The sequence below is a fragment of the Uloborus diversus genome, unplaced genomic scaffold (genome assembly GCF_026930045.1).
Source record: "Uloborus diversus isolate 005 unplaced genomic scaffold, Udiv.v.3.1 scaffold_876, whole genome shotgun sequence".
NCBI classification, from domain to species: Eukaryota; Metazoa; Arthropoda; class Arachnida; order Araneae; family Uloboridae; genus Uloborus; species Uloborus diversus.
Genome location: NW_026559095.1, coordinates 48,425 through 73,824, shown reverse-complemented (window position 1 = coordinate 73,824; position 25,400 = coordinate 48,425). Strand labels below are relative to the sequence as shown.

Here is a 25,400-nt window from a genome sequence, read left to right as displayed (position 1 = left end):
AACTGCTTCTTGGGAAGTAAAATAAAGAACTAAACTTTAAAAAGTTAAGCTGTTTTAATAAAAAGTTGTTGCAATACAACTCAACTTGTTTGTTTTTGTTTTGCAATAAAAAGAACACGCATGTTTTTTTAACAAGGTGAGCTTTGCCTGGATGTTGTTCTTAGTTATACAGTGTGTTTCAATTCTAAGTAAGTTTAGTATTAGTATTTTGTAAATCACAATAACTTGAAAATGGCTTTAACTGCTAAGGAAAAGATGAAGAGGTACAGAGAAAAATTAAAAAGTAATCCTGAAAAAAATTGAAAGAATAAAATTTAAAGACAGACAAAGAAAGAAAATGGCAAAATTGAGTATGGGTAAGAAGAAATTGGCTAGTGAAAGAGTGAAAAACAGAATGCGTGTTCAAGAGCACAGAATGAGAAAGAAAAAATCTTCAGAAAATGACACAAACAATCCCAGTTCAGCAAAAATGTCTGTGACAAATTTGATGACACCTCAGTCAATAGGAAAAGCAAAACAGCGTGTCAAGATGCATTTACCAAGATCTCCAAGGAAAAAAATTATTGTAATAAAAGAACTTGCCTCTGATGTTGGATTACTTTGTAAGCAAAGGGAGACAAAACAAACAAATACTCTTGCATTAAGTTCTGAAATCAAAAGTAAAGCAAAAATGTTTTTTCTTGAAACATCATGGGTTTGTCTTGGGAAAAAAGACTATGTAACTGTACAAAATGATAAAAAGAAAATGAAAATGCAAAAACAATTCATGCTTTCAACTTTAAAAGAAGCACATAGTATGTTCCTGCAGCAAAATAATGATCTGAAAATAAGTTTTTCAAAATTTGCAATGTTACGCCCAAAGCAAGTTTTGCTACAGCAGGATGTTCCTCACAATACTTGCTTATGTAAGTACCACGAAAATGTAAGGTTGTTATTACTTGCTTTAGAAAAAGTTTTACATCAAGTCCCAGTATCATTCAAAGAATTTTGTTCTGTTATTAATTGCAATCAAGACAATGAAAAATGTATGTTCTCTGAATGTAACAATTGCCCTCAGCTTTCCTTTATTAAAGCCTGTGATGCTTTTGAGGAAGTCAAAGATTTGAAAATAGAATGGTATCAGTGGACAACAGATAATGCCAAAGTGCTTAAGACAGTTGAAAACGGGACTGTTGAGAACTGCTTTGCTGCATTAGAAGAACAAGTGCCAAATTTTCTCCGTCACACATACATTAAGAGGAGACAAGCAGAATCTTTCAAATTTCAGAAACTAGATGTCCAAAACAACAGCTCCAAAGTAATTATCCAGGTTGATTTTGCAGAGAATTTTACAACAATAAATCAAAATGAGATTCAATCTTCTTATTGGTCCCACAATCAAGTTACTCTGTTTACTGTTTGTGCTTGGGAAGCAGAAAATGTACACTCCTTTGTTATCGTGTCCGATTATGTGTCCCATGACAAATATGCAGTAATAACATTTTTAAAAATAATAATTAAGGAACTAGAAGTTAGACATAAACAACAATATGATGAGTTAGTATTTTTCTCCAATGGAGCATCAAGTCAATTCAAGCAGAAGTACTTGCTTTGTGCTCTCACCCATCTGAAGAGAAACATCACTTGGGAGTTTTTCGCCACGAGCCATGGTAAGGGTGCTGTTGATGGGATTGGTGGGATTGTTAAAAGAACTGTGTCAACCGCAGTATTGTCCAAAGAAGAGCAAGTACAAAGTGCTGCAGATTTTTATCGTGTAGCTAAAGCAAAATGTGAAAAAATTACCGTGTTATACTGTGAAACAAAGGAAATAGAAAAAAATATGCAAGAGTATAATAAAATATGGGAAAATATTTTACCCATTCCTAATGTGCGTAATGTGCATTATGCTAAAGCTATGAGCGAAGGTGTCATGGAAATAAAAAATATGTCGCTTTCAAGTAATTATACATATCACAATTTTAATCCCAAACCTTTCTGTGAGCCGACGAGTGAACTTAATCTACCAATTTGTAATGGCCAGTGGGTCTTAGTTAAATATACGCCTGCTTCTTCAAGCAAAAAAAAGGAAACTATACATCATTACGTAGGACAAGTGATGACCACAAAATCTTCTGGGCTACTTGTAAAATTTGTAAAGCGAAATGGGGACACTTTCATCTGGCCTTCACAAGATGACTATGATAATATTCAAGAAAAAGATGTTTTGATGACAATTTCTGAACCACAAATGGATCGTAGGGGTCATTTATCCTTCACAAATGATCAGTTTGTAAAATTATACAATGTAAAGTAAAATGTAATCAATATTTATGCTGCATATTTCTCATTAAAAATAAAATTCTGAATTAAAAAGTAAAAGCTTAATAAGATGTAATTCCGTTACTGTTGATGTAATTCCGTTACTTCCATTTAAATTCCAAATAAAAATATTAACTAATGAGTATATTTTCAACGACAAATATTTTTTATAATATCACATGTGGTCAATTGAACCACAGAAAAAATAAATAAAATCATGTTTTAAATTCACAGTAATTCAAGTTTGACTTAGCATCACTTTTAACTTTGTCTTTTTTCTGTAATTCCGTTACCAAGTATTAAAAAAATTCTAAAAAATGTATGGATTGTTTGTGAACTATTTCAAATGCAAATTTTGTTTACTGTGCATACACTTGTTATGCATGCATAGTATGATAAATTAAAAAAAATAATAACTTAGTCTAATTCCAATCAAAACTTATAAATTTGCTCTGATGTGTAATTCCGTTACCAAAGAATTGCCCAAAAGGCATTTTCTAAAAACGCTTTGACAATTTTAACCGTGATGAGTCGAAGAAATGCTGAAGAACAAATAAACATTTCTCATAGTCCAGTCAATAGATACATTTTACCTTGCAAAAAATGGGGGTCAAAGATTTTATTTTTTTAATTTGTACATATTGGTGCCGACATGGAAAAACCAAGTTATCCAACACGAAAGACCCTGGGAGAACTTTTGGGGGCCGAAAAACCACAAAAATTTATGACTTTTTTTATTTTTTTCCAAAATATCTCCGAAATTGTTTAACTTAGAAAAAAGTTTTAAATGTAAAGTTTAAAGAACATAAAATTTCCTACAACTTTTGTACTTACAACTTTTTTATAGCACAAATAACAAGCTTGCTATAGCTCTTTGAAAATTAGGCAGTTTTCCTCCACTCCGAAAAAAAAAAAGCTTTCACACCGAAAGCAAAGCGTCATAATTATTAGAACTTGAATAGAAACTTTAGTTTCAGAGAGTTTATCGACAGTTAGAATAGTTTGAGTTTCTTGCTCCCCCCCCCCCCCCCCCCCCCCCGCTGGACACAGAGTAGCATTTCTGGCTGACAGATTAGTTCCCACTAGACTCCAAAAACAAATGATGTATTATGAAACTGAAATACATATATACACATTCATTTAAAGCACATACGACAATGCAATAATAAAAAAAAAAACCTTCCCCACCGCTCACGAACTAACTTTTCTGATCTGACAGAGGTAGTCTTCATCAGACTCCAATAATAGATGATAAATTGCTATTTATAACTGGATTATACATTCATTTGAGGGATGTAATTCGTACATTCTAGTCTAATTATTGCAAACAAAGATGCGATTTTTAAATATTAATGTGAAGGAATGAATATTATGTAGCTAATAAGAAAACAATCAACACAGTCATGCATCCTATGCTCTGATACAATAATAATAATAAACCCTCCCCCACCGCTCACGAACTAATATTTCTAGTCTGACAGAGGTAGTCTTCAGTCAGACTCCAATAACATATGATTTATATTGCAGTTTGTAATTAAATTACATAATCTTCTCATTCATTTAAAGCACATAATTCGTACCATCTATTCTATTACAAGTGAAAATGCAATATTCGAAAATATAAATGTGAATGAATAAATATTTGGGTGATAATAAGCAAACAATAGACATAATAATGCATAAATAAAGGTACAATAGTAATACGTAATGAACACTTTGAAAAATTCTGCAGAAACTGATTTTTTCAGGCATGAAAAACTCAAAAGAATTACCTTTCAAAATGAAAATCCAACTGTAGAAGCTTAATACAGATTAATTACAGACAGAATAATACAGATCTAAATTACAGAGAGATTCATTCGACCTTAAAGCAAATAGAGAAAAACCAACAAAATACGCTGTTTATCTTCTTCGAAGCCGTTTTGAAGGTCCAGGTTCTCCCGGTTCAGAATCTGTAGGGGGTAGAAAGAAGCTGTGGTCCTTTAATTGTTCATCTCCTTGTTGCGGTAATTCCAAAAGCTCCTGGAACAAATCGTCTTCTTCAGCAGTCTCATCCAAAGATGAAATTTCTGCAACATTTTCACAATTTGTGCCACTGCAGTGTTTGCACTTGCTGGAGCATTTTAAACCTGCCTTGTGACAAGAACAGGCTATAGTACAATTTTTCTTGCAGGTACAAGGTACACTCTTCAAAAGATTCTGAGTAACTGAATCTCTTTTCGTGTCAACACTCTTTTCGTGTTTAGACATTGCGTTCTGCGTTCCCAACTCCACTTCTCTGGATCAATTATGTTGCCCAACTAACTTTGAATTTGGTGGTAGAACCCGATATGAGTGATAACATGAAGCATCCCCCCCCCTCTCCGCACATTGGAGGTAGCCCTGCAAGATTTATCTTAGCCCTGTACTAGTTTTATAAAAAGATTAAATTGCAAAGTATCCAAAGATAGGTTCAAATACTTTACGTCACCTGTGTATAATATTTGCAAATTTTTTTCTCCAGCTGCAGCTAATGCATCATGATGACAGATTGGGTCCCTAAATACTTCAACAGCTTCCTTAATTTCAGGAGTTTTTTTCTTTTTTGACTATTTTGTAAAACTTAATTTTGCCTTGGCCAAAGATTGTCGAAGTCCTATCACACCCACTAAAGGCATGGATGAAAAGAATATTGCTGGGGTCAAAGTTAAAAGATTTAGTGGGGAAAAAACAAATCACAAGTATTCCCTCTTCCAGGTTTTAAAAAGAACAAGTTGCTGAAAGGCTGTCCTAAAGCTGTCATCAGCACCAACAGATCTATATCCTCTCGCCCACTATAACAAACTTTTCAATTTCTTTTGCCTTTGAAAGAGCAGTAAGTAAGTCGGCATCATCTTGAGTCTGCCTGACTTCAATGCCACACTCTTCGAAATATGTTTCAAGAAGTTGAATAAGACTATTCTTGTTGTTATAATTTGCCAGAAATCTTTCTTGAGGAATTTAGTTAACATGTTAGGTTCAACCATTACTTCAAGGGAAGAGATTGATTGCTCATTGATATAGTATTTGTGACAGGCAGTGTGAATTGTCACTTCTTTTAAGAACTTCAAAAAGCGCTGATGTTCTTCATTTTGCCGTTTTGCGCCGCATCTTTGAAACTTTTTTTATTCCCTTCTCCTTCACAATCTTTATTTCGCATTCACGCAAACTGATTTTGCAAATAATAATAATAATAATAATAATGATAATAAAACACCTTGGTCAGGCGTATTCATTTCTAGGGGAAAAAATTGTAATACAAAACACACAAATTGATAAAACATACTCTGGCTCAAACGCTGAAGTGACCAACATGAGTAGCTATTGAGTCGATTCATCTCATTTGGAGAAAAAGGGGGGGGGGGGGGGTGGAATGGGGTGTTTTGTTTAAGTTAAAAGGAACGGAGGCATTTACCCTAAGCTGTGAAAGACAAATGATTTCCAAGTTCAGACTGCCGGCGTTTCTCCTTTTTCCTCCGTTATCCGATGCGCTTTCACGCACTTTGCTGAGGGGGTTCAGAAAAAGTGTGACTTTCAAGAAGCTGTAACTCGCTTGCTTTTCATGCTACAAAAATGTTGTAATGACAAAAGTTGAAGGAAATTTAATCCTCTTTAACATTTGCATTGGAAGTTTTTTTGTAATTTTAACCATTTTTGAGATATTTTGAAAATACATCAAAAAGTCACAATTTTTTGGGGGTTTTTGGCCCCCAAAACTTCTCCCGAGGTCTTTCGTGTTGGATAACTTGGTTTTTTCATATTGGCACTAGTATACACAAATTTAAAAAATAAAATCTTTGACCCCATTTTTCGTAAGGCAAGCCCGTTTTTTTCTACCTATTGACTGGACTATCAGTCATTACCATAGGCGTGCTCAGGGCTTCAGAAATGGTGGTACCATTGCACCAGAAGGTTAAAATTACACTTGGAAAGGCTCCCATACTTGCTCGCTTAAGGAAAATTTTAAAAAATTGTAAGTAAAAAAACATTTTAAAATCTATTGAGGTGAGAAGTTCATGAACCTAAAAATGTAAAATGTTAGCCACTTTTGTATTGATTTTCATTTCTATGTGCTAATGGTACCCATGGTACCATTAGTAAACATTGTAAGTAAAAAAACATTTTTAAATCTATTGAGGTAAGAAGTTCATGAACCTAAAAATGTAAAATGTTGGCCACTTTCGTATTGATTTTCATTTCTATGTGCTAATGGTACCCCTGGTGACGATCGTGCGCATGCCTATGGCCATTACTTTGTAAGTTTCTAAAAAATCATGATGAGATTGAAAACAAAACAAAGCTGAATGAAAATTTGAACAACAAGCAAAACCATGCTGGAGAAGATAGTGAAGTTGAATCTACTTTGAAATTGTAGTTTATGAATGTCGGGTAAAAGGATACGTTTCTTAATGCGACAAAGAGCAGATCTTGCTTTTAAAAAGGCAAAAAAGACTTTGTAGCATCGGCCATATAGTAAAATCAAAGGAAAAAAGAGCTATTCCATTCTGCTAATCTAGTAATTTATAGTTCAGAAATGAGTTTTGTTTAGTTATTGTAATTTTAATTTGCAGTTGAAAGAATACATGCTCCTCGATTGAAAAAATCTTTATTTTGTCTGTCCTGGATTCTTTTTGGTTATTGTTATCAATCAGTTATTGTTATCGAACTGTGTTTGTCCCAAAGTGATCTCATTAAGCGGCGCCTACTGTATATCTAATCTGTACTTGAACCATTCTCCATGGGGAAAATATCCTGTGGGGAAAGCATCTGAGTCCCCTTAAAATTTTGCTTATGGGTGCCCATGTCTGCGGGTTCATAGATCAGGGCCTGATTCTTTTACTTCATTGGTAATTGTCAATACCAATGCAGTATCAAGGCTAGGAAGAAAAAATGATAAAGTGCACCGAGGAGCAAATAAAAGCATTTTTCCTTTGTAACTATGATTTTGCCATCAAAACATATGACTTGCCTTCATCAATTCAAATGAATACAAGGATACAATAATAGGAGAAGAATTTGATGTACTGTGCATAGGGGGGTCATACTAAAATTTAACTGTTGACAAAGATAAATGTAATAATAGTTGGTGTTTTACCAATATCTCTTTTTTATTACTTTTAATTAAAGTTGATGCATTTTCTATTTTATAGGACTTTGACAGTGGGCTCCAAGAATGGGTACATGATTTATGACTTGGATCAAGTGTATGAATGCTCACCCACCTATGAAAGTAGTAAGTATAATGTTTGAAAAGGTAAAATTATCTCGACTGAAGTACTTGCAGTTAGGAGGAAAGGATAGCTTGGTGTCATACATAATGGTGTGATCACTCTTTGTAGCCTTTACACTGCTGCTAAGTTAGGTTTGCCCCTAGAATTGTTATTTCTTATACATTTCCTGTTATTCTATACACAGAGCAATAAATGTCTGCTTAAAGAACAAATTAGCTGAATGTTTATTTCAGATACAGTAAAACTCCTCCTAACGGACACCCCTCAAATACGGACACACCTCTTATGCGGCCAGTTTTTAATTCCCCGATTCCAAGGCAAATAACATTATTAAACCCCTGTCCTGCGGACACCCCTCTGTTGCAGACAAAAAAATTCGCCCCGTTAGTGTCCGCATTAGAGGGGTTTTACTGCACTATTTTTTTGACTAGTTATAGGATTAGTTTTGAAATTCCGAATACGCTAGTTTAATACAAATTTTCTATAGTTTTTCTTTGAATTTGTATGGATACCTATGTTTATTTTATTTTCTTAATGACTTAGTTCAGTTTTTTTAGTTGTTGTATTTGATGTTGACATTGTAACTTATTGAACTTTTTTTGTGCTAGTATTATGCAGCTCAAAAATTAAATGCATAGTAGTTACTATTTAACTGTACTGTAAAGTAGATATTAAGTAAAATTGTAAGTGCAAGGGTAGGAGTTGTCCTAAAATTTAAAATTTTGTCCTAAAATTCCAAGTTTTCTCCTAAAATTCGTAAAATTTCCAGTAGTAATTCCCTATTTTCACAGAAAAATAAAATTCAATCTGAAAATGAAACTTTTCATGAGGTATGCCTATATTTTAGAATAAAATCAACTTTGTAGACCCTAAAACATTTTCTCTAAAAGATAAATGGAGATAAACCTATGCTGCTGCTTTTCTTTCTGGAGAAGGGGGGGCAGGAAGGGTGATGCAGTTAACCAAAACACATGCTCAACATAGGCGGATTTAGGACTGAGTTCCTGGGGGGGGGGGGCAGGATTTTTTTTTTTTTTTTTAGCAACATTTTTATTGCTCCCCACTCCCATGTTTTTGTCTGTTTCCTGTGATGCATAAATCTATGCTTTACTTTTTTGTGTGTTGTTTTCATTAATGTGTGTTTTCATGCTGTCCTTTTTGAATTGATCTTAAGAGAGGGAGCTGGTATCGATAGTGACGCAGGGCTCCCTTTTAAGTGGGAAATAGAATATCTCCAATTTTAGGGGGCTGGGGGCTTCTCCCCCGAAGGAAATTTTGTAAAATGGATATTAAATTCTGCATTTTGAAGTCTTATAAAGGTTAATTGGATAGACATAGAAATTAATAACTAGATTATACAGTTGTACAGTATTGTTCAAACTTTGTAAGAAACAGACACTTTAAGTTTGAAAGAAAAAGTAAACTATAGATTTCTCATTAAAACAACCTTTTGTAATTATAAGTAGTGCAGAAAATGGAAAGGAATAGAGGTAGTCAGGCCGAGGAGTCAGTCACCTTTCTCACCTTTCTCACCTTTAGTCACCTTTTGAAAATTTGGTTACTTTTAGTCACCTTTTGCAACTTTTGTCACCTTTCTCACCTTTCTTAAAATGCGTCTTAGGATTTTTTTTTAAATAATTAAATCTTTGAAAAATATCTGAATGATAGCTTTAACAGTGAAATTAATTGAAAAATAGCCCTAAATATGCCCCCCCCACCTTGTTGTTGTTTAAGAAAAATAGCTATGCTACCGGGAAATCAGGGAATTTTTTTTTATCGCTTGCAATTGCACCCTATGAGCAGAACCAGTCTTTCTATCCCTTCTACAGATGGACTTGCTCCTTATTTTCGGGACTGTATGTTAAAGGAAGCATGTTTATCCTATTATACTTTGAGCTTTGATGAAACTACCAATGTCAAAGACAAAAAAGAACTGCAACGAGCAATAAAATATTTTACTCAGTTAATTACCGCCCATTAGCCAGGGCTAAAGCAAAAATACATGAAATACAGTTGTTTTCCATCTCCAGCTCAGTCCCTTTCCTATGCCGGGCTGATGAGTGCCAATAAGCACGAAACTGCAGTCCTCAGCTGGAAATGACTGAGCTCGCGGTGTATTTCATGAATAAAATATTGGTCTGAAAGCCAATGTTGCATCACAACAAGGCATCTCAAAACTTTCTTCTTGGGCAAGGCAGTTGGTGAAATTTCGATTGTGAAGCTATGTGAAGCACTTACCGAGAGTAATTATCCATGAATAAATGTCTCATGCTTTCCTTTGGATGGTCCTTATGTTAATAAAAAGGTTTTTAGGTTGTTTGACACTATTATCCTTGAGACACAAGAAAAAAGCCTAATAAATATTTGTACTTGCAGTATTCATACAATGCATAATGCGTATCTCAAAGCATTGCAATATTTAGGTGAAGAAGCATCTGAACTTCTTCTTAGTACTTATAGCTATTTTGATTGTTGGCCTTCCCGTTAGGAGGACTTCGAAGAAGTGCAAGCTCAACCAAATACACCTCATCGCAAGTTCCTGAAACACACAACTACCCATTGGCTTACCCTTAGAGCTGCAGCAAACAGACTACTGGAACAGTGGGATGCTCTTCAGGATTATTTTTTTTAAACATGTGCCTTTAAAAAAGAATTCAGCTATGCAATGCAGGTCATATAAAGCTGTTGCAAATGTTTTAAAAAGACCTTCTATAAAAGCTGAGCTGCATTTTATCTTTTCATCTGCTGATTTGTTTATGCAGTTCACAAAACACTTTCAATGCCAAACACCTATGATACATAAATTGTACCAAGAAATAGAGACCATTGCTCAGACTTTTATGGCTCGGGTTATGAAAGCCTCTGTCATAAAGTAAGTTGATTTTTTAAACGTAGACACAGATGAACTGTTTGCAGTTGGTAACAGACTACGTCTTGAAGATCTCGTTGTTAGTGGAGAGGTGACAGATGAACTGTCAAAACTGAAAGAAAATGAAAAGGTTATGTTTTTAAGAGCTGTTAAAAAGCATTGTGTGACTGCATGCAAGTATGTAATAGAAAAAAGTTGCATATCAAAGGGGTTACTGAAAAGTTTTAAATTTTTGGATCCAAAAGAGAGAAGTAAATCTAGAAGCTGTAAGGATTTGATAAAGGTTGCCAAAATCATGCCTTTTAATGTTCCACTCGATAAGTTGCAAGATGAATGGAAACTTTTGCAGCTGGAAAAAGATGATGAAGCATCCGAAAACAAAATCATTGATATCTACTGGCAGCAGCACATTTCAAAAAAGGACCCAATATCCAATGATCTAATGTTTCTAAAGTGATAAAAGCTTAACTTCAGGGTTGGGTTTTGGACTGTCCAAAACTGGTTTAGACAGGACAGGTGGTTTTTACCGTCCAAAACTGTCTAAAACTGTCCAAAAGTGTCCGAAACTGCCTTAAACTGTCCAAAACTATGTTAAAGTTAAAGGGGTGTATTCTAATCAATTCGTTTTCACTGCAATATTCATGATGCATAAATAAAGATATTAATGAGGTTTAATTAATCAGTATTTGATAATATTTTTCTTCAAAATGTTCATTTAAAAAACATTTTACTTAAAAAAAAATTGCCAATAACTTTTTCACAAAAACTTATTTAACAGTTTTGAAAGGAAATTCACAACACTACCAAGACAACTAATTTCAGTTCCATTCATAACGCAAAGGAATATTATTAAATGTACAATATGTAAGTCCAAGAAAAAAGCTAAATTTTTAAAATGGTTTTTGCAAATAAGTTTTACATGATTTTTTTAACAGAAATCATTTTTTAAATCTTAGATTAAAGAACAAGAAATTGACGATTAAACACTTATATTATAAAACTTGTGCTATTCTTTTTTAGTTTGCGTTTTTAATATACATTCTGTAACTAAAAAAAATTGTAATTTATTGCATTTAAGTCAATTATTGCACTATATTTTGAACACTTTCTTTTGCACACATGCATAAATGTCAAAAAATTTAGTTTATGCAAAAAAAAAAAAAACTCCTGCATACAAATTGAAATTTTTAGTGAAAAATTTAATTTCTACTTAACTAGATTAAAATCAGCTGCATAAATAAGTTACATATATATTTATACCTGAATGTTCACATTGAATAAATATGTTAAATAGTCAATAAAATAATTTTGACCTTTTGTTCTGTTTTTGATATTTTCTCACAAAATAGTTTTGGACATTTTCGGACACAAGGGTTTTGAACAGGATGGTAAAAACCTTGCCAACCCTGCTTTCATTTGCACACATGCATAAACATAGAGAAATTTTGTTCCTATTATCAAAAATAAATGAACTTATGCATAAAAATTTAAATTTTTATCAAGAATTCAGCTCCTATGCAACTAGATTAAGATCAGCTGCATAAGTAAGTTGAATGTTCTCACTGAATAAATGTTCAATATAAAAAATTACTTTGATACATTTTATTCTGTTTTTTGATGTTTTCTCACACAATACTATTTTTCTTAAAATATAGTTTTGGACAGTTTTGGACACTAGGGTTTTGGACAGAACGGCAAAAACCAGGGTTTTTACCGTAGTGTTCAAAACCTTGCCAACCCTGCTTCACTTGCATTATCACATGGTAATGCTGACAATGAAAGACTATTTTCTATTTCAAAGCACCTTTTTGGTGAAAATAAGACAGCAAGGACTGAAAGATTTTTAAACAGCATACTTATAGTTAAAGACGTTGTAAAAAAATATCCTCATTTGCTTTCTTTACCAATTGTTCCAGAAATAATTAAATGTGCACAACAGGCACACGTAAATTACACAGCATACATGGATGAATGTAAAAAGAAAAAGGATTTGGAATTGAAACAGAAGCAAAAAGAAGAGCAAAAAAGAAAGGATTGTGAAGAAGAAACAAAAAAAATGGAAAAAATTAAAACATATATTGAAAGTGAAACTGTAGAAATCTTTACAAAAAGCATATAGGGCTATTTTGGTAAAAGTCAGTAAAAAGGGATAATCCTTTTCTGTTTTTTGAGTTCTTAACAAATTACTTTTGGTCACCTTTTAGTCACCTTTGTTTTCAAATTTGTCACCTTTCTCACTTTTTTCAAAGGCCATCAGCAGTCCTCGGCCTGGGTAGTGTATCATTTTTTTCCTGGCTAAACAGATTAACAATATGGTGTAGAAGTAATTGGAGCCCACTTTGCTTAGGATTTTCAAAGACTTATCTAATTATTTTCAAGGACTCTAGAATAAATAAAATTATTTAACGCACTTCATTTGTACTTTCCAGTCTGATATTTTAGTACTTGATTGTAAATTTTTACAGTCCTGTTCTAACTTTGTAAGAAATAGCTATTTTAAATTTAAAAGAAAAAAGAAACCATAGATTTCTCATGACAACAACTTTTCTTCAGTTGCAAGTGGGGCAGAAAACGAAAAGAAATAGAAGTAGTGTGTATTTTTTTCCATGCTAAACAGATAGACAATATGCAGAAGAAGTAAGATAAAAGCAATCAATACAAAAAAGTTTCCAAAATACTGCATTCGGGATTGAATAAATAGCAAAATATGAAACATGTGAGTCACAAAATTTATTTCAAATAATATGTTACAAACGTGAGAACCATGATTTTTGCATTTTTAATACAGGATGTGGTAAGGAGCTGAATTTGACATATTTTGGCATTCCTTCCCCTCTACCATTTGTTAGAAAATTTAAGGTTTGTAGCCACACGTTTCCAAATATTTAAGGTTTTCACTTTTCAAGCACTTAAAAATGAAATTAGTTTTTTCAAGCAATTTCCATTTTTTAATGAATGACTCATGATTTTTTTTTTGGGGAGTTAGGGACCCACTTCAAAGAAAAGGCCCTAAGCAATAGTTTGTTTATCTTATAGGCAAATCCGGCCCTGTTTGTAATTCACTCTTACCTGCAGATTTTTGCTTGATTTTTTGTAATTTTTACGAAAATTCGTCAGTTTTTACGGTTAAAGGACTTTTACGATTTTACAAATCTTTGTTAGGTTTTTTATAGACTTTTATAAAATTTCAGCAAATTTTTCCAAAACTTTTGATGATTTAATTATTTAGTTTTCAATAATGACAAGGACTGACTCACCTAGACTTAGATGATTATGACTTACCTTACTTTTTAAACAGTATTTATAAAGTAAGTAAAATTGTGCTCTCCCTCTAAGTAAAAAGATTCATTTAATCAGAACACTCAGATAATTGAAATTTATTCAGTTTGTGGTAGTATTTATTCTCTCTTTAAAAAGAGAGAGAGAGAGAGAAGGAAAAAAAACTATGTTTTTTAGAATTTCTCAAAAGGCCAATTAATCTACTAAGAACATAAATATTATGCACAAATAATACTTTAAATGTGGACACAAATCATAACGAGTAGATCGTTTTATTAGCGCGAATGAGGGGAGGAGTTTTTTCCCTTTTGCTTTAGGTTCTAAATTGTTAAAATAATCGTCAATTATTATAAATGTTGCAGCTTAATATATGGCTAGTTTAGCCTATATTTTCATTCATATACTTGCCCAAATGGTTTTCAGTCCAAAATAGTGAATTTAGACACATTTTCAGCACCCCAGTGACAGCTGTACTATTTGTATTTAATGTTCGTTTTTTCCCCCCTTTTCTTTTCATAGGCGGATTTAAGACTGAGTTCCTGGGGGGGGGGGCAGGATTTTTTTTTTTGGAGCAACATTTTTAATTGCCCCCCCCCCCCCTATGTTTTTGTCTGTTTTCTGTGATGCGTAAGGCCATTCTTTACTTCTTTATGTGTCGTTTTCATTACTGTGTGTAATCATGCTGTCCTTTTTAAATTGACCTTAAAAGAGAGGGAGCTGGTATTAAGAGAGTAACACAGTGCTCCCTTTTAAGTGGGATATAGAATATCTCCAGTTTTAGGGGACCCGGGGGTTACTCCCCCGGAGGAAATTATCTAAAATGGATATAAAATTCTGCATTTTGAAGTCTTATAAGGGTTAATTGTAAATAATAGGCAAATAATTTTTTTTTAAAGTTTTACGCTTTAAAAGTGCTTTGTGATGCAAGTTAATACTTTAAAAGAAATGGTGCACAGATTTAGAGAATAGGTATCAAGAGAGTACATACTACAAATTTGAACAATTCTTAATTTATACACTTGATAAGAAATAAAATTGAAGCACACTTTGCTTATCAAAGACTTGTCTAATTATTTTCAAGGTTTGGTTGGTTGGATTGGTTTTTTGGTTCAAGAGCCCTTGTAGGCTATACTACGCCAATTCTTTTCTGGGATTTTAGAACCTATCAATAATTTGCACTTGAGTAGTAGATTATGCACTTGTACAGTATTGTTCAAACTTTGTAAGAAACGGCTGTTTTAAGTTTAAAAGAAAAAATAAACTTTAATTTCCTATTCAAAAAAGAAAAAAAATCATGATTTTTTTTTTGTTATTAAGATTTTGGAAGATAAGTTGTTACTTTATAAACTCCTCCCAAAACTGGGGGCATTGTCCCCTTCCCCCCCCCCTATAAATCCACCCATTCTCTTCTAAACTGTTCAAAAAGGAAAAAATAATGATTTTTTTTTTTTTTAATTTTTGGAAGATGTGTTGTTACTATATAAAGTCCTGCCAAAACTGGGGGGGGGGGCATTGCCCCCCTCTGACCCCCTATAAATCCGCCCATGTTTCTTTTCTCCCATCAGAAAACGACATTCGCTTTTCTCTTCATTTTCATTGAACTATTCAAAAAAGAAAAAGTCATGATTTTTTTGTTTTAAAATTTTGGAAGATGTGTTGTTACTACATAAAGTCGTCCCAAAACAGGGGGAGCACTGCCCCCTAGCCCCACCCTATAAATTCACCCATACTCTTCTGAACTATTGAAAAAAAAATAATAACTTTTTTTCTTAATTTTTGGAAGATTTGTTGTTACTACATAGTCTTCCCAAAACTGGGGGGGGGGGGGGGGCATTGCCCCCCTCTGCTCCCCATAAATCCGCCCATGATGCTCAATATAAAACTGTTTGTTTTAATCTGTACTTATTAACTCTTGCAATCATTCCTCTTCTGCGAAAAATATATAAAAATAAAATAATAAAGAAAATAAAAACAGTTAAGGGCGAATTTTGCAGAAAAAGAGATAGGGGAAAAGAATATGATCTGATGTTTTTGAGATTTTTTTCCCCTTTAAAAATAAATGAAAATACAGTAGAACCTCCATTAAGGGACACCTCCGAATAAAGGACACCTCTATTTAAGGGACATTTTTTCTGGTCCCAGTGCCTTTGAATAGAGACTTCCATGTATTTACCTACCTCTAATTAAGGGACACTCTGTTTAAGTGACAGTCACAAAGCCAAAAAATGCAAAAAAAAAAAAAAAATGTATAAGTGCATAAGAAATAGTGAATTTACTGGAATTCAAGTTTCACTTTTCCTCCAAAAATATAATTTGAGTTAAGTTTGACTTAAACATAGGTATGTGAAGGAAATAAGTAATGTCTTGTAAAAAAAAACTTGCTGAAATTAACATGCATGTTTTGCCCACTCAACAACTTATTTAAGTAGGTTCAGTGCCGACGGAGAGTGCACAGCAACTAATTAGCTTTGGATATGAAACTTAAAATTTGAACATTAATTTTAATTCACATAGTATTACATTGTAATATACATAACATAAAGCAAATATATGTAATGAATGACTTGAAAATTATTTATGTATGCTACAAAACTTTGCCATTACAAGATTTTTGATTAAATTTTAATTAATAAAATATAAACTTAGAAATTTGAATAATCATGAATTTTATTTAGCATATTAACAAACATTTTCAGTATTTAATTATAAGAATTAATTGTCTTGGTGTTAATGTTTATTGTGATATTATACTACTAAGTACATTACATGAATCAATTCATCCACCTCCGAATAAGGGACACCTCTATTTTAGGGACAAAATTTCTGGTCCCCTTAGTGTCCCTTATTGAGAGGTTCTACTGTATGTAAACCAGAGGGGGTGGGAGTATTCCCTTCTCTCAAATTGCAGTTCCATGGCAGACAGAGGGGTTAAAGGTATCATAGCTAATTGAAAAAAAAAAAAACAATGTGATGATTTAGAACCCAAATATGAACACTTGGTTCAAAAAATTTATTTAGAGCCAAATTTAAATGATTTGCTCCTGGTGGGAAGTAATATTTATTTTTATAGTGCTTATCTTGTGTGTGGTTTGAGAATTAGTTTGTTCTTGCAGTGCAAAGAGTCAGTTTACTACGTGTTTCTGTTCAGTGAATGAAGTTGGATTATTTGTTGTACATATAATTTTTAGATTTAGTCACTAACTATTTGCTTTAAAAATATAAATACAATTTTTTTTTATTAAAATGCTATGGGAAACGAAATTCTCTTCCTTGTGATTGGAAAAAGCAGATAGAAATGGATGGAAGATCGGCACATGGTGCTGTGCAGAAAAGGATGAATTTAAAGCATTTTGCATTATATGTCACTGCGTTGAAAAATAAAAGGTTAAAAGCATTGTAGTATTGTAGTTTTCAAGATTGAATTTGAAACGTTTTATCATCTACTATGAAAATCAAGCTTATAAATTACATTTAAGTTTTTAAAAAACTTGATTCTTGTTGTCCTAAAAATGTCTTAAAATTTTATCGAAATTATGTCCTAAGATTTTTGAAATCACCACTCCGACCCCTGTAAGTGTCCTGTCACTGGGTATGCTTTTATATATATATATATATATATATATATATATATATATATATATATATATATATATATATATACATATATATATATACATATATATATATTACATATATATTTTTCAAATAATTTTCTCTACAGTTTAACTTGATTGTTGTAGATTCTTTAAACCTGTAGGTAACACTTGTTTTTAAATTGAATGTTATAAAATATTGTAGCTGAGTGCTTTTATTCTTTTCCTTTTCTTGTGCTTACAACTATAGCTTAATTAATATTCTTTGCGTTAAAAAATTCTTGAAAATGTAAAGAAATTCTATACTAAAGTAATATTGAAAAAAAAAGTATTTCTTCATTACCTTATATTAGTATGTTTTAGGTTCATTAATGTAAGATTTGTTAATATAATTGTTTTATTTATTTGCTTTTACAAGTACATCTTAAACAATATTATTATTATACTTATTTTTCAAATAATAAGAAATTGTTTTTGGTTTCATAACCAAACATAGTTTCATCATTTTGAAATAAATGAAAACTGAAACGTTACTTACTAAATTAAGTTTGATATGCATCCAAAATTGAATAGTTACTAGAAAATGTGGAAATAGAACCAAGGAAATAGTTGTTCGAAGATCTGTTGATATGTTTGTATGGAAAGCGTCAGTTAAAAGTTATCATGCCGTAAGAAGGGGTGTTGTGCTTGATATTGGTAAGTATGATTCAATAGATTTAGAATGTTAGTGGTAAAATTATGCAAAAGCAAATGTAATACATTTAATGTGTATAGCATAGCCTTTTAGTGTAATATGTTAGTTATCTAATTTAATAGTATGTGCATACATTGATTTTCCAGCTGGTTTCAATTTTTAGATTTATGGAACAACGCTTCTTTGATTACATTGTTTTTTTTTATGTATCTGAGTAAGAAAACTTAAGATGGCAAAAAGTCTTCTTTTTCATAATGGAACTGTGTTAGAAGGAATCTTTTGCACACCTTGTGCGATCCCCCAATATAGCTTCCATTCTTTTATGTTGTTCCACTATTGGCAGATGCCATTACTACAAGAATTTAATTCCCAGTTTTCCCGCCAGATGGAGATACCTGTGCTCTCTTTGATGTGAAACTGTACTAAGAATTTAATTTTGCAAAGATCACTCTAAGCCAAATTAGTACTTGAGGGATGTTTTGCATGCCTCATAATCATATGACATACAGTGGCTCCCAAAAGTGTTCGTACACTTTGAAATTTTTTAGTAAAACCAAAATAACACGAAACTGAATTCGAATATGGAGTCCAATATTTTTTCACATCATTCCCATGTCATTCTAAATACAACCCATTGGTTTTTTCAAAATATTAACGGATCTACTTTTTGAAATGGGTCAGAAAACGAAGAGACAGAGAAATAACAGGCCACAAAAGTCATCCTACACTCAAATATTTTCGAATAAATTCATGATTAAAATTATTGTATGCCATTTTATTATTATTTTTGCATTGTGTTGACCCTTATAAGTCATTTGGCTTTGATTTTTTGTTTATTTATTTCTTAATATTGTGCTTATTGCTATAAAATTGCTGGTATTCGTAAAAACCCGCAAACACCATTCAAAATTCTAATTTGTTTCCCACAGTTGCGGTAATTTGGTTTGAAATGACTCTAAAATAGTTAATGTATTTGTTTGTATAGTAGATTGCTTGATAAAATGCTTTAAGCAAAGGAATCGGACCGAAAACAAGGTAAGAAAAGGTCAACCGGCAAAGTTTACAAAACGTGATCAGAGATTTAAAGTTGAAAAAATTATAAAAAGTACACATTTGAGTGCTGTAAAAGTTTCTACAGAGTTAAAAGAAAAATTTTACGTTTAATTTTCACCTAAAATTTTTCGCCAAGTTCTCTGATTAGCTGGATTAAATGGGGCCTCTTCCCGCAGAAATTTTCTTGTTCGCATGAAAAACACAAAGCTTACGCTTTTCGTCGCAAAATCAAGGATAAATAAGCTAAAAACGTTTTAGAATTACGTCTTGTTTACAGATAAAAATAAATTCAACATTTTTGGTTAAATATTTGCATAATTGTAAGTAGAAGAAAAAATTAGGAACTTAATCTTAAGAACTTTGTTGGATCAGTTAATCACGACGGTGGAGGTGTTCTAGTGTGAGGGTGCATATCAGCATTAGGACTTTCTAGTTTGGAATTTTTTGATGAAATAATGAATCATACTTTTCCTTTAAAAATTTCAAAAACCAATTTTGAACTCTTAACCAAAAATTTGGTTATTGGAAACAACTTTGTTTTTTATCAAGATAACGATATGAAGCACTCGGTTTTCAACGTTTGCGTCTAGTTCCTCAAAAATCGTCCTAAAATTCAGAAAAAAAAAACCCTAAATCTCCAGATTTGAACTTAATGTAACTTATTTAGAGATAGCTGTAGGCTAGATTACGAAAATACGGCTTTAAAACGAAAATAGAGCTAGAAACAGTAAGACTCGAAGTGTGATTGAACACTTATTTAGAAATTACGCAAAAAAGAAAGAAAAAGAATTAAATTTATTCCCAGACGTTTAAAAGGTGTTATGAATATTGTATGATATTCTACCAATTAATAACTTAATAAAAAGTTAGATTATTCAATAATAAATAGACATTTTATAAAGTGTACGAAGACTTTTGTGACATAGAATTTTCGGCACTTTTTGGTTTTTGATTTTTTAAAAATTAAGTTTTAATATTTTTTAAAAACTTTTCATGTAGTTTTGGTAAAAATTAATCATAGATCTTATAATTAAATACCTATTCCGAAATATTAATTCTAACCAATGGATTGGGGCCTATTTCGTTGAAAGTCGTAGGTGTACGAAGACTTTTGGGAGCCACTGTAGATGCTGTCAATTTTCTGCATCTTGAAAATGGAGCCAGTTTCGAACCTTCGCCTTTGTGTAAGAGACCAATGCCTAACCACTTCACCACTCTCTTAGCAGATTGCAAACTATTAACTTCATATTTTTGCTCATCATGCTTTCTATGTTCTATTGTTTATGAAATCATGAGTAAAATAAAAAACAAACAGCAGGTAAAAATACATTGCGACTAAATTTCAGAAATGCTGGAAAGTAAAAAAAGCAAGCCTATTTTCCCAACAGCAAGTAAAATAGCACCTATGATATTTTAAGTGAGCTATTTTTCTTCACCCCACACAAGTATCAGACTTTTCATTTCAAACATTTTAAAAGTTCAATTACAAAGTAAATGAATAAAATTTAATTTTATTTTCATTAAAATTAATTTTAAAAAACATGTTAAATATCAGTGCTTTATATGTCCCGAAAAAGATAAAGCTGCTAAATTATTTTAACAAACAGTAATAAAAATATATCAAGAGTTAGAAATTCCAAGCAATTAATCTGGTGGTAAGAAATGGAAATACTTTTAAAACACATTTTCCCCTAAGAGGTAAAAAAAATATTGAAATAAAATCTGTGCAAAAATTTGTTATTCAGATGTTAGTACTCATTGTGTTATTGAAAGTTTTACTATTATGGTACTGGAGCAAAGCATGCTATTAGCTTTCCTTTCAATAAAAGTGATAAGTAAATTTTTTCAGATTTTCTTGTGTTTGATCAATCACATGTGAGTCATTCCATGCCAACTGACCTAATTTTTTATATCCTTACCGAATCAAAAAAAAAAAAAAAAACTAGTCTTTGAGCTAACCTATGTAAATTTTTCAGCTTCCAAGATCCAAATCCTGATGATCCCCCCCCCCCCCCCCCCGCAAAAAAGAAAAAAAGTGATTTAAAATGGTGAATCAGCTTTTTGTGATAATATAAATTACCATGCTTAGGTGAAGGTTGCAGAAAATTTTATCCCACTGAAGCCTGAAATTTTGGGAGCTTAAAGTACGTTTGGCTATTATTACATTTAAGTATTTTTGTGAGTTTGAGCTCATGGGATTTTGTGTAGTGTGCATATAAACTCGTAGCGGGGAATTTCTTTTCTAGATTTTAGGTAGTCATAAAATCTGAGCAAAAATAATTCAAAGGCTCGTACTTCGTGATTCTATTGTCAAAATACAGGGTGTCTGAAAAGTCCTTGACACATTTAAAAAATTCATAGAAAACCAACAAACTGTCATAGGAATTAGCGGTTTGCACCATAATACTTTACAGGTTTAAAAGTTATTATGATATCGAAAAAAAAAAAAATGAAAAGGGAAAAAAAGAAACCCTGGCTGTGAAATGTCTTTCTTCTTTTCTTTCCCCTTTTCATTTTTTTTTTTCTTTCTATGTCATAAAAACTCTTGAACCTGTGAAGTATTATGGTGCAAACCGCAAATTCATACGACAATTTGTTGGTTTTCTATGAATTTTTCAAATGGGTCAAGGACTTTTTGGACATCCTGTACTTATTTTTAATGAGTTACAGATGCCTGTATTTTAAAAAATATTGTCATCTTAAGTAGCTATCAAAATTGTTCAAGTGGAAAATAGCCTATTTTCAAAGCTCTGTAGCTCAAGTTTGTCATCCTGCATCTTTTTGTTAAGGCTTAAATTTATCTTGTATTTGTAAACTGTTCATTTTTATCTCCTCATTTATTGACTTTTACTTTTCTAGGAAATATTGGGGATATTTGTATAATAGAAAGAAATTATACTTCAAGTTTAGTTGCTTATGTGAGCTTGCATTCTCCTAGGAGTTTGGTTTTTTACAATTATGCGAAAGGAGCTGAAATAGCCGAAAAACTTTTTCCAAATACAGTTTTATCTGTGAAGTTAAATAGAGAAGTAAGTAATGTTATTCCTTTAGTAGTACATATCCTTCATACATATTTATATGATATTTTTTTATGTAAAGTATATTTTTTTCTTCTAGTTCATTGCTGTTTGCTTAGAAGACAGTATATATATAATTAGCCTTAAGAATATAAATGATGGCAGTATGCATGCAATTACAAATATACCAACAAATGTTAAAGGTCTGTGTTCAATGACATCTAAAGATTCTCCTACCCTGATAGCTTATCCATGTAGCTGTACAAATGGACATGTGCAAATTTTTGATGCAACAAAAAAGGTATGTTTTTTAAAACAAAAATATCAGGGTGCACATTCTGCCGTGCTACGCGCAAAAGTCTTATCGCAGCCGAGTTCAAAACGAGAAATTGCCATTTAAAGCTGTGCGTTTCATGTATTTGATTCAGATGCAATATTTTCATACTTTTTTTTAAAAAAAATTTCCCACTCAATTTTTATAATAAGTGCAGATATGACTTTTGTGCTTAGCACACATTGATTTCATACTTCTTATAAATTTTGTAAAACCAAAAGTTTGTTTCAAGTTTGTCAGATCCTTTTAATTTCCAAAGACATTGCTTGAAACCTCCTTAAACTTTTATGAATCCAAATCAACACAACTTTTAACTAGAAAAAAAGAAGAAAACTTAGCCTTATTGTTGCGGAGGAGAGATAGTCTTTAACCAATTGATGTTAAAACATTACTTTTTCTCAATTTAAAGAAAGTTTTAATTTCTAACTACTAATCGTTTTGTTTCTTCATAGTCTATTTTTGCCAAATAATTTCATGCAAAAGGGGAACATTACATTATGAACTGTAGTACATTACTGTAACCCCCTCCACTCTCACCCCACCAACTGCTTCTGTTTGATGTCGACATATGGCAAAGTAGGCTCATATAGTTCTGGATGAACTAAATGAGCCTACTTTATCCTAGTCTGAATTCCTACATGCATATAAGGACTTCTGACACCCCCTTAAGAGAATCCGGTCTTATTATGACCATTGCCCGCTTCCTCCCCCCCCCCATGAAGATAAAAGGTGATTGTCAACATTTCTAAATAAAATTTACATTAATATGATGTTTTTGCAAATTAGAACACATGTAAATCAACTTGTTCGAAAATTTTCTTAAGTCAGTGGAAAATAAGAAGTTTGCTGTACAACATGTAATATATTGGAAGTCTAAGAAGCCAAAAAATTGCTGAACTGCTGCAGAGATGTTTTCAAACAGCAAAAAATGTTGCCTTTGAATTATTTGATGCTAGTGATGTGGATCGGGTAAATACCCAGCGGGTAGGTAAATACCCAAAAACTGGGTACTTTAAGAAAAAATGCAAAAAGTGAATGAGAATTTTTTTTTTTAAATCTAAGTATGAAATAATTGGTAAAACTGATACATACATATGTATTACACAGTTTATAATGTTTTTTATTGAAAGACTTAATGAAATTATGAAAGAAACATATCGTGAACCAAAGAATCTTTCTTTTCAATGACATAATTGTAGAAGATGTTTGCTTTTTTTTTTTTTGTAACCAGTTAAGTTTTTTACTTTTTGTAGAATGGCTTTTTATATCTGAAAATTGGCTATCAACATTGATTAGGCATATCAAACACATTTAATGTGAATATTGTATCAGATTGCTGAATTGTTTCACAAAATAATTCTTTAAATATGTGATCAAAATACAAATTTTAGGGGGAAATTTGTTTCGTATATGGTTGGTTATACAGGGTGTTCCGTTTTAACCTGCAAGACTTTTTTTTTTGCAACCATTAGTCCTAGATGCATACTTCCAGTTACAAAAATATTCAAAATCAGATGTGGAGTAAAGATATTGAAAGTTTGAAGCAAAAATAAAAATGAGTCAAAAACTACAAAATTTAACTTTTTATATGGCCCTAGGTCCCCTAACTTATATTTAGAGAAATGATCTCCATTTAAAACTTACTGACACAAAAGAACTTGAAATTTTTGTGATCAAAACTCAAGAAGATATTCCATTTGAAAGTTTTAAGGATCATGCAGAAGATGAGATTAGAACTTATCACCCTTTCAGAAGTATGACAGGTTGGCAATGTAAAAAACACAAGGTATTTACATTTTTCGTTGCTATTCAAAAATTCCTGCAAATGTTATGCCATGATACGCAAAACATGCTGCAAAACCTCGAACAATTTGAAAAACCACTCTGCGCACACATAATTTTATATAAACACTCATTAACTGCTATATTTTCCCCCAAAAGATGTTATTGACTGCGAGTGTAAAGTGGTGTAAGTCACAAAGCGCTGCATTTCATATCTTATATCTCGGTGAATATTGGCCATATTGGCCGTATTAATGTCAAACTTTTTTTACTTGGAATTGTTTTTCAATGGAGATTATTTCCCTAAATATAAGTTAGAGGACCTGGAGCCCCTGTAAAAAGTTAAAATTTGTATTTTTTTACTCATTTTTATTTTTATTTCAAATTTTCAATATCTTAAGTCTGCTTCTGATTTTGAACATTTTTGCAATTGGAAGTATGCATCTAGGACTAACGGTTGCGAAAATAGAGGTTTTTGAAGGTTAAAACAAAACACCCCGTATATATACATAGTGGAATGCATACAGAAAAGTATTTTAGTTGAAAATAAATTTTTGAAATAAATACCCAGGTAAATACCCATTTTGGGTATTTGCCCTGGGGTATTTACCCCTAAAAATAAATACCCAGGTATTTTACATCACTATTTGATACTAAAGCCACTTTTGAAAATTATGCTGTGTTGGATGCTTATGTGCTTCAGCAGACTTCAATTGAGGATGTTTTTCTTCTTCCGAGAACTTTTCAAAAGTTTTTTAATGAAAAATTGTGTATTAGTTTATTTTATTAAAACTAGTATATTTAATATATGTTCTACTTAATGTTGAGGTATTGAAAATAGTTTAGTTATCTATCGATTCTGAGCCTTTTTTTTTTTTTTGATAAATCACATTTTTAGCAGCAGTTTGTAAGATTGACTTTTTTAATCCTGTATTGCAGTTTTTTACCTTATTCTCCACAAGTTTAAAATATCAAGTGTGTCATGTTTTGCTAAATGGCTCATATGCAAAGTTAAATTTTATGTTCTTGACTTAATGTGGTTATATTTTATGTTTAGAAACCTAACACAACAATACCTGCTCATGCAAGTCCCCTGGCAGCGCTTACATTTGATGATAGTGGACAAAAACTTGCTACAGCTTCAGTTAAGGTTTGCTTGATATTTTTCTGTAGTCATCTCTTTTTACTATTATTTCCTAACTGCTTGAAAATGAACTACATAACTGACTAAG

At 31.9% G+C, this 25,400-nt stretch overlaps 1 protein-coding gene across 1 annotated transcript in view; it reads left to right on the top strand.

Annotated features, from left to right (window-relative positions):
* Positions 1 to 231: 231 nt before the first annotated feature.
* Positions 232 to 25,400, top strand: part of LOC129233988 (WD repeat domain phosphoinositide-interacting protein 2-like) — a 46,296-nt gene continuing 21,127 nt past the window's right edge. Inside the window, exons 1-5 of the mRNA XM_054867900.1 lie at positions 232 to 263; positions 7,467 to 7,549; positions 21,895 to 22,064; positions 22,153 to 22,353; positions 25,226 to 25,318. Coding sequence (XP_054723875.1) covers positions 232 to 263; positions 7,467 to 7,549; positions 21,895 to 22,064; positions 22,153 to 22,353; positions 25,226 to 25,318 — 579 coding nt within the window. The remainder of the gene's footprint in view (positions 264 to 7,466; positions 7,550 to 21,894; positions 22,065 to 22,152; positions 22,354 to 25,225; positions 25,319 to 25,400) is intronic.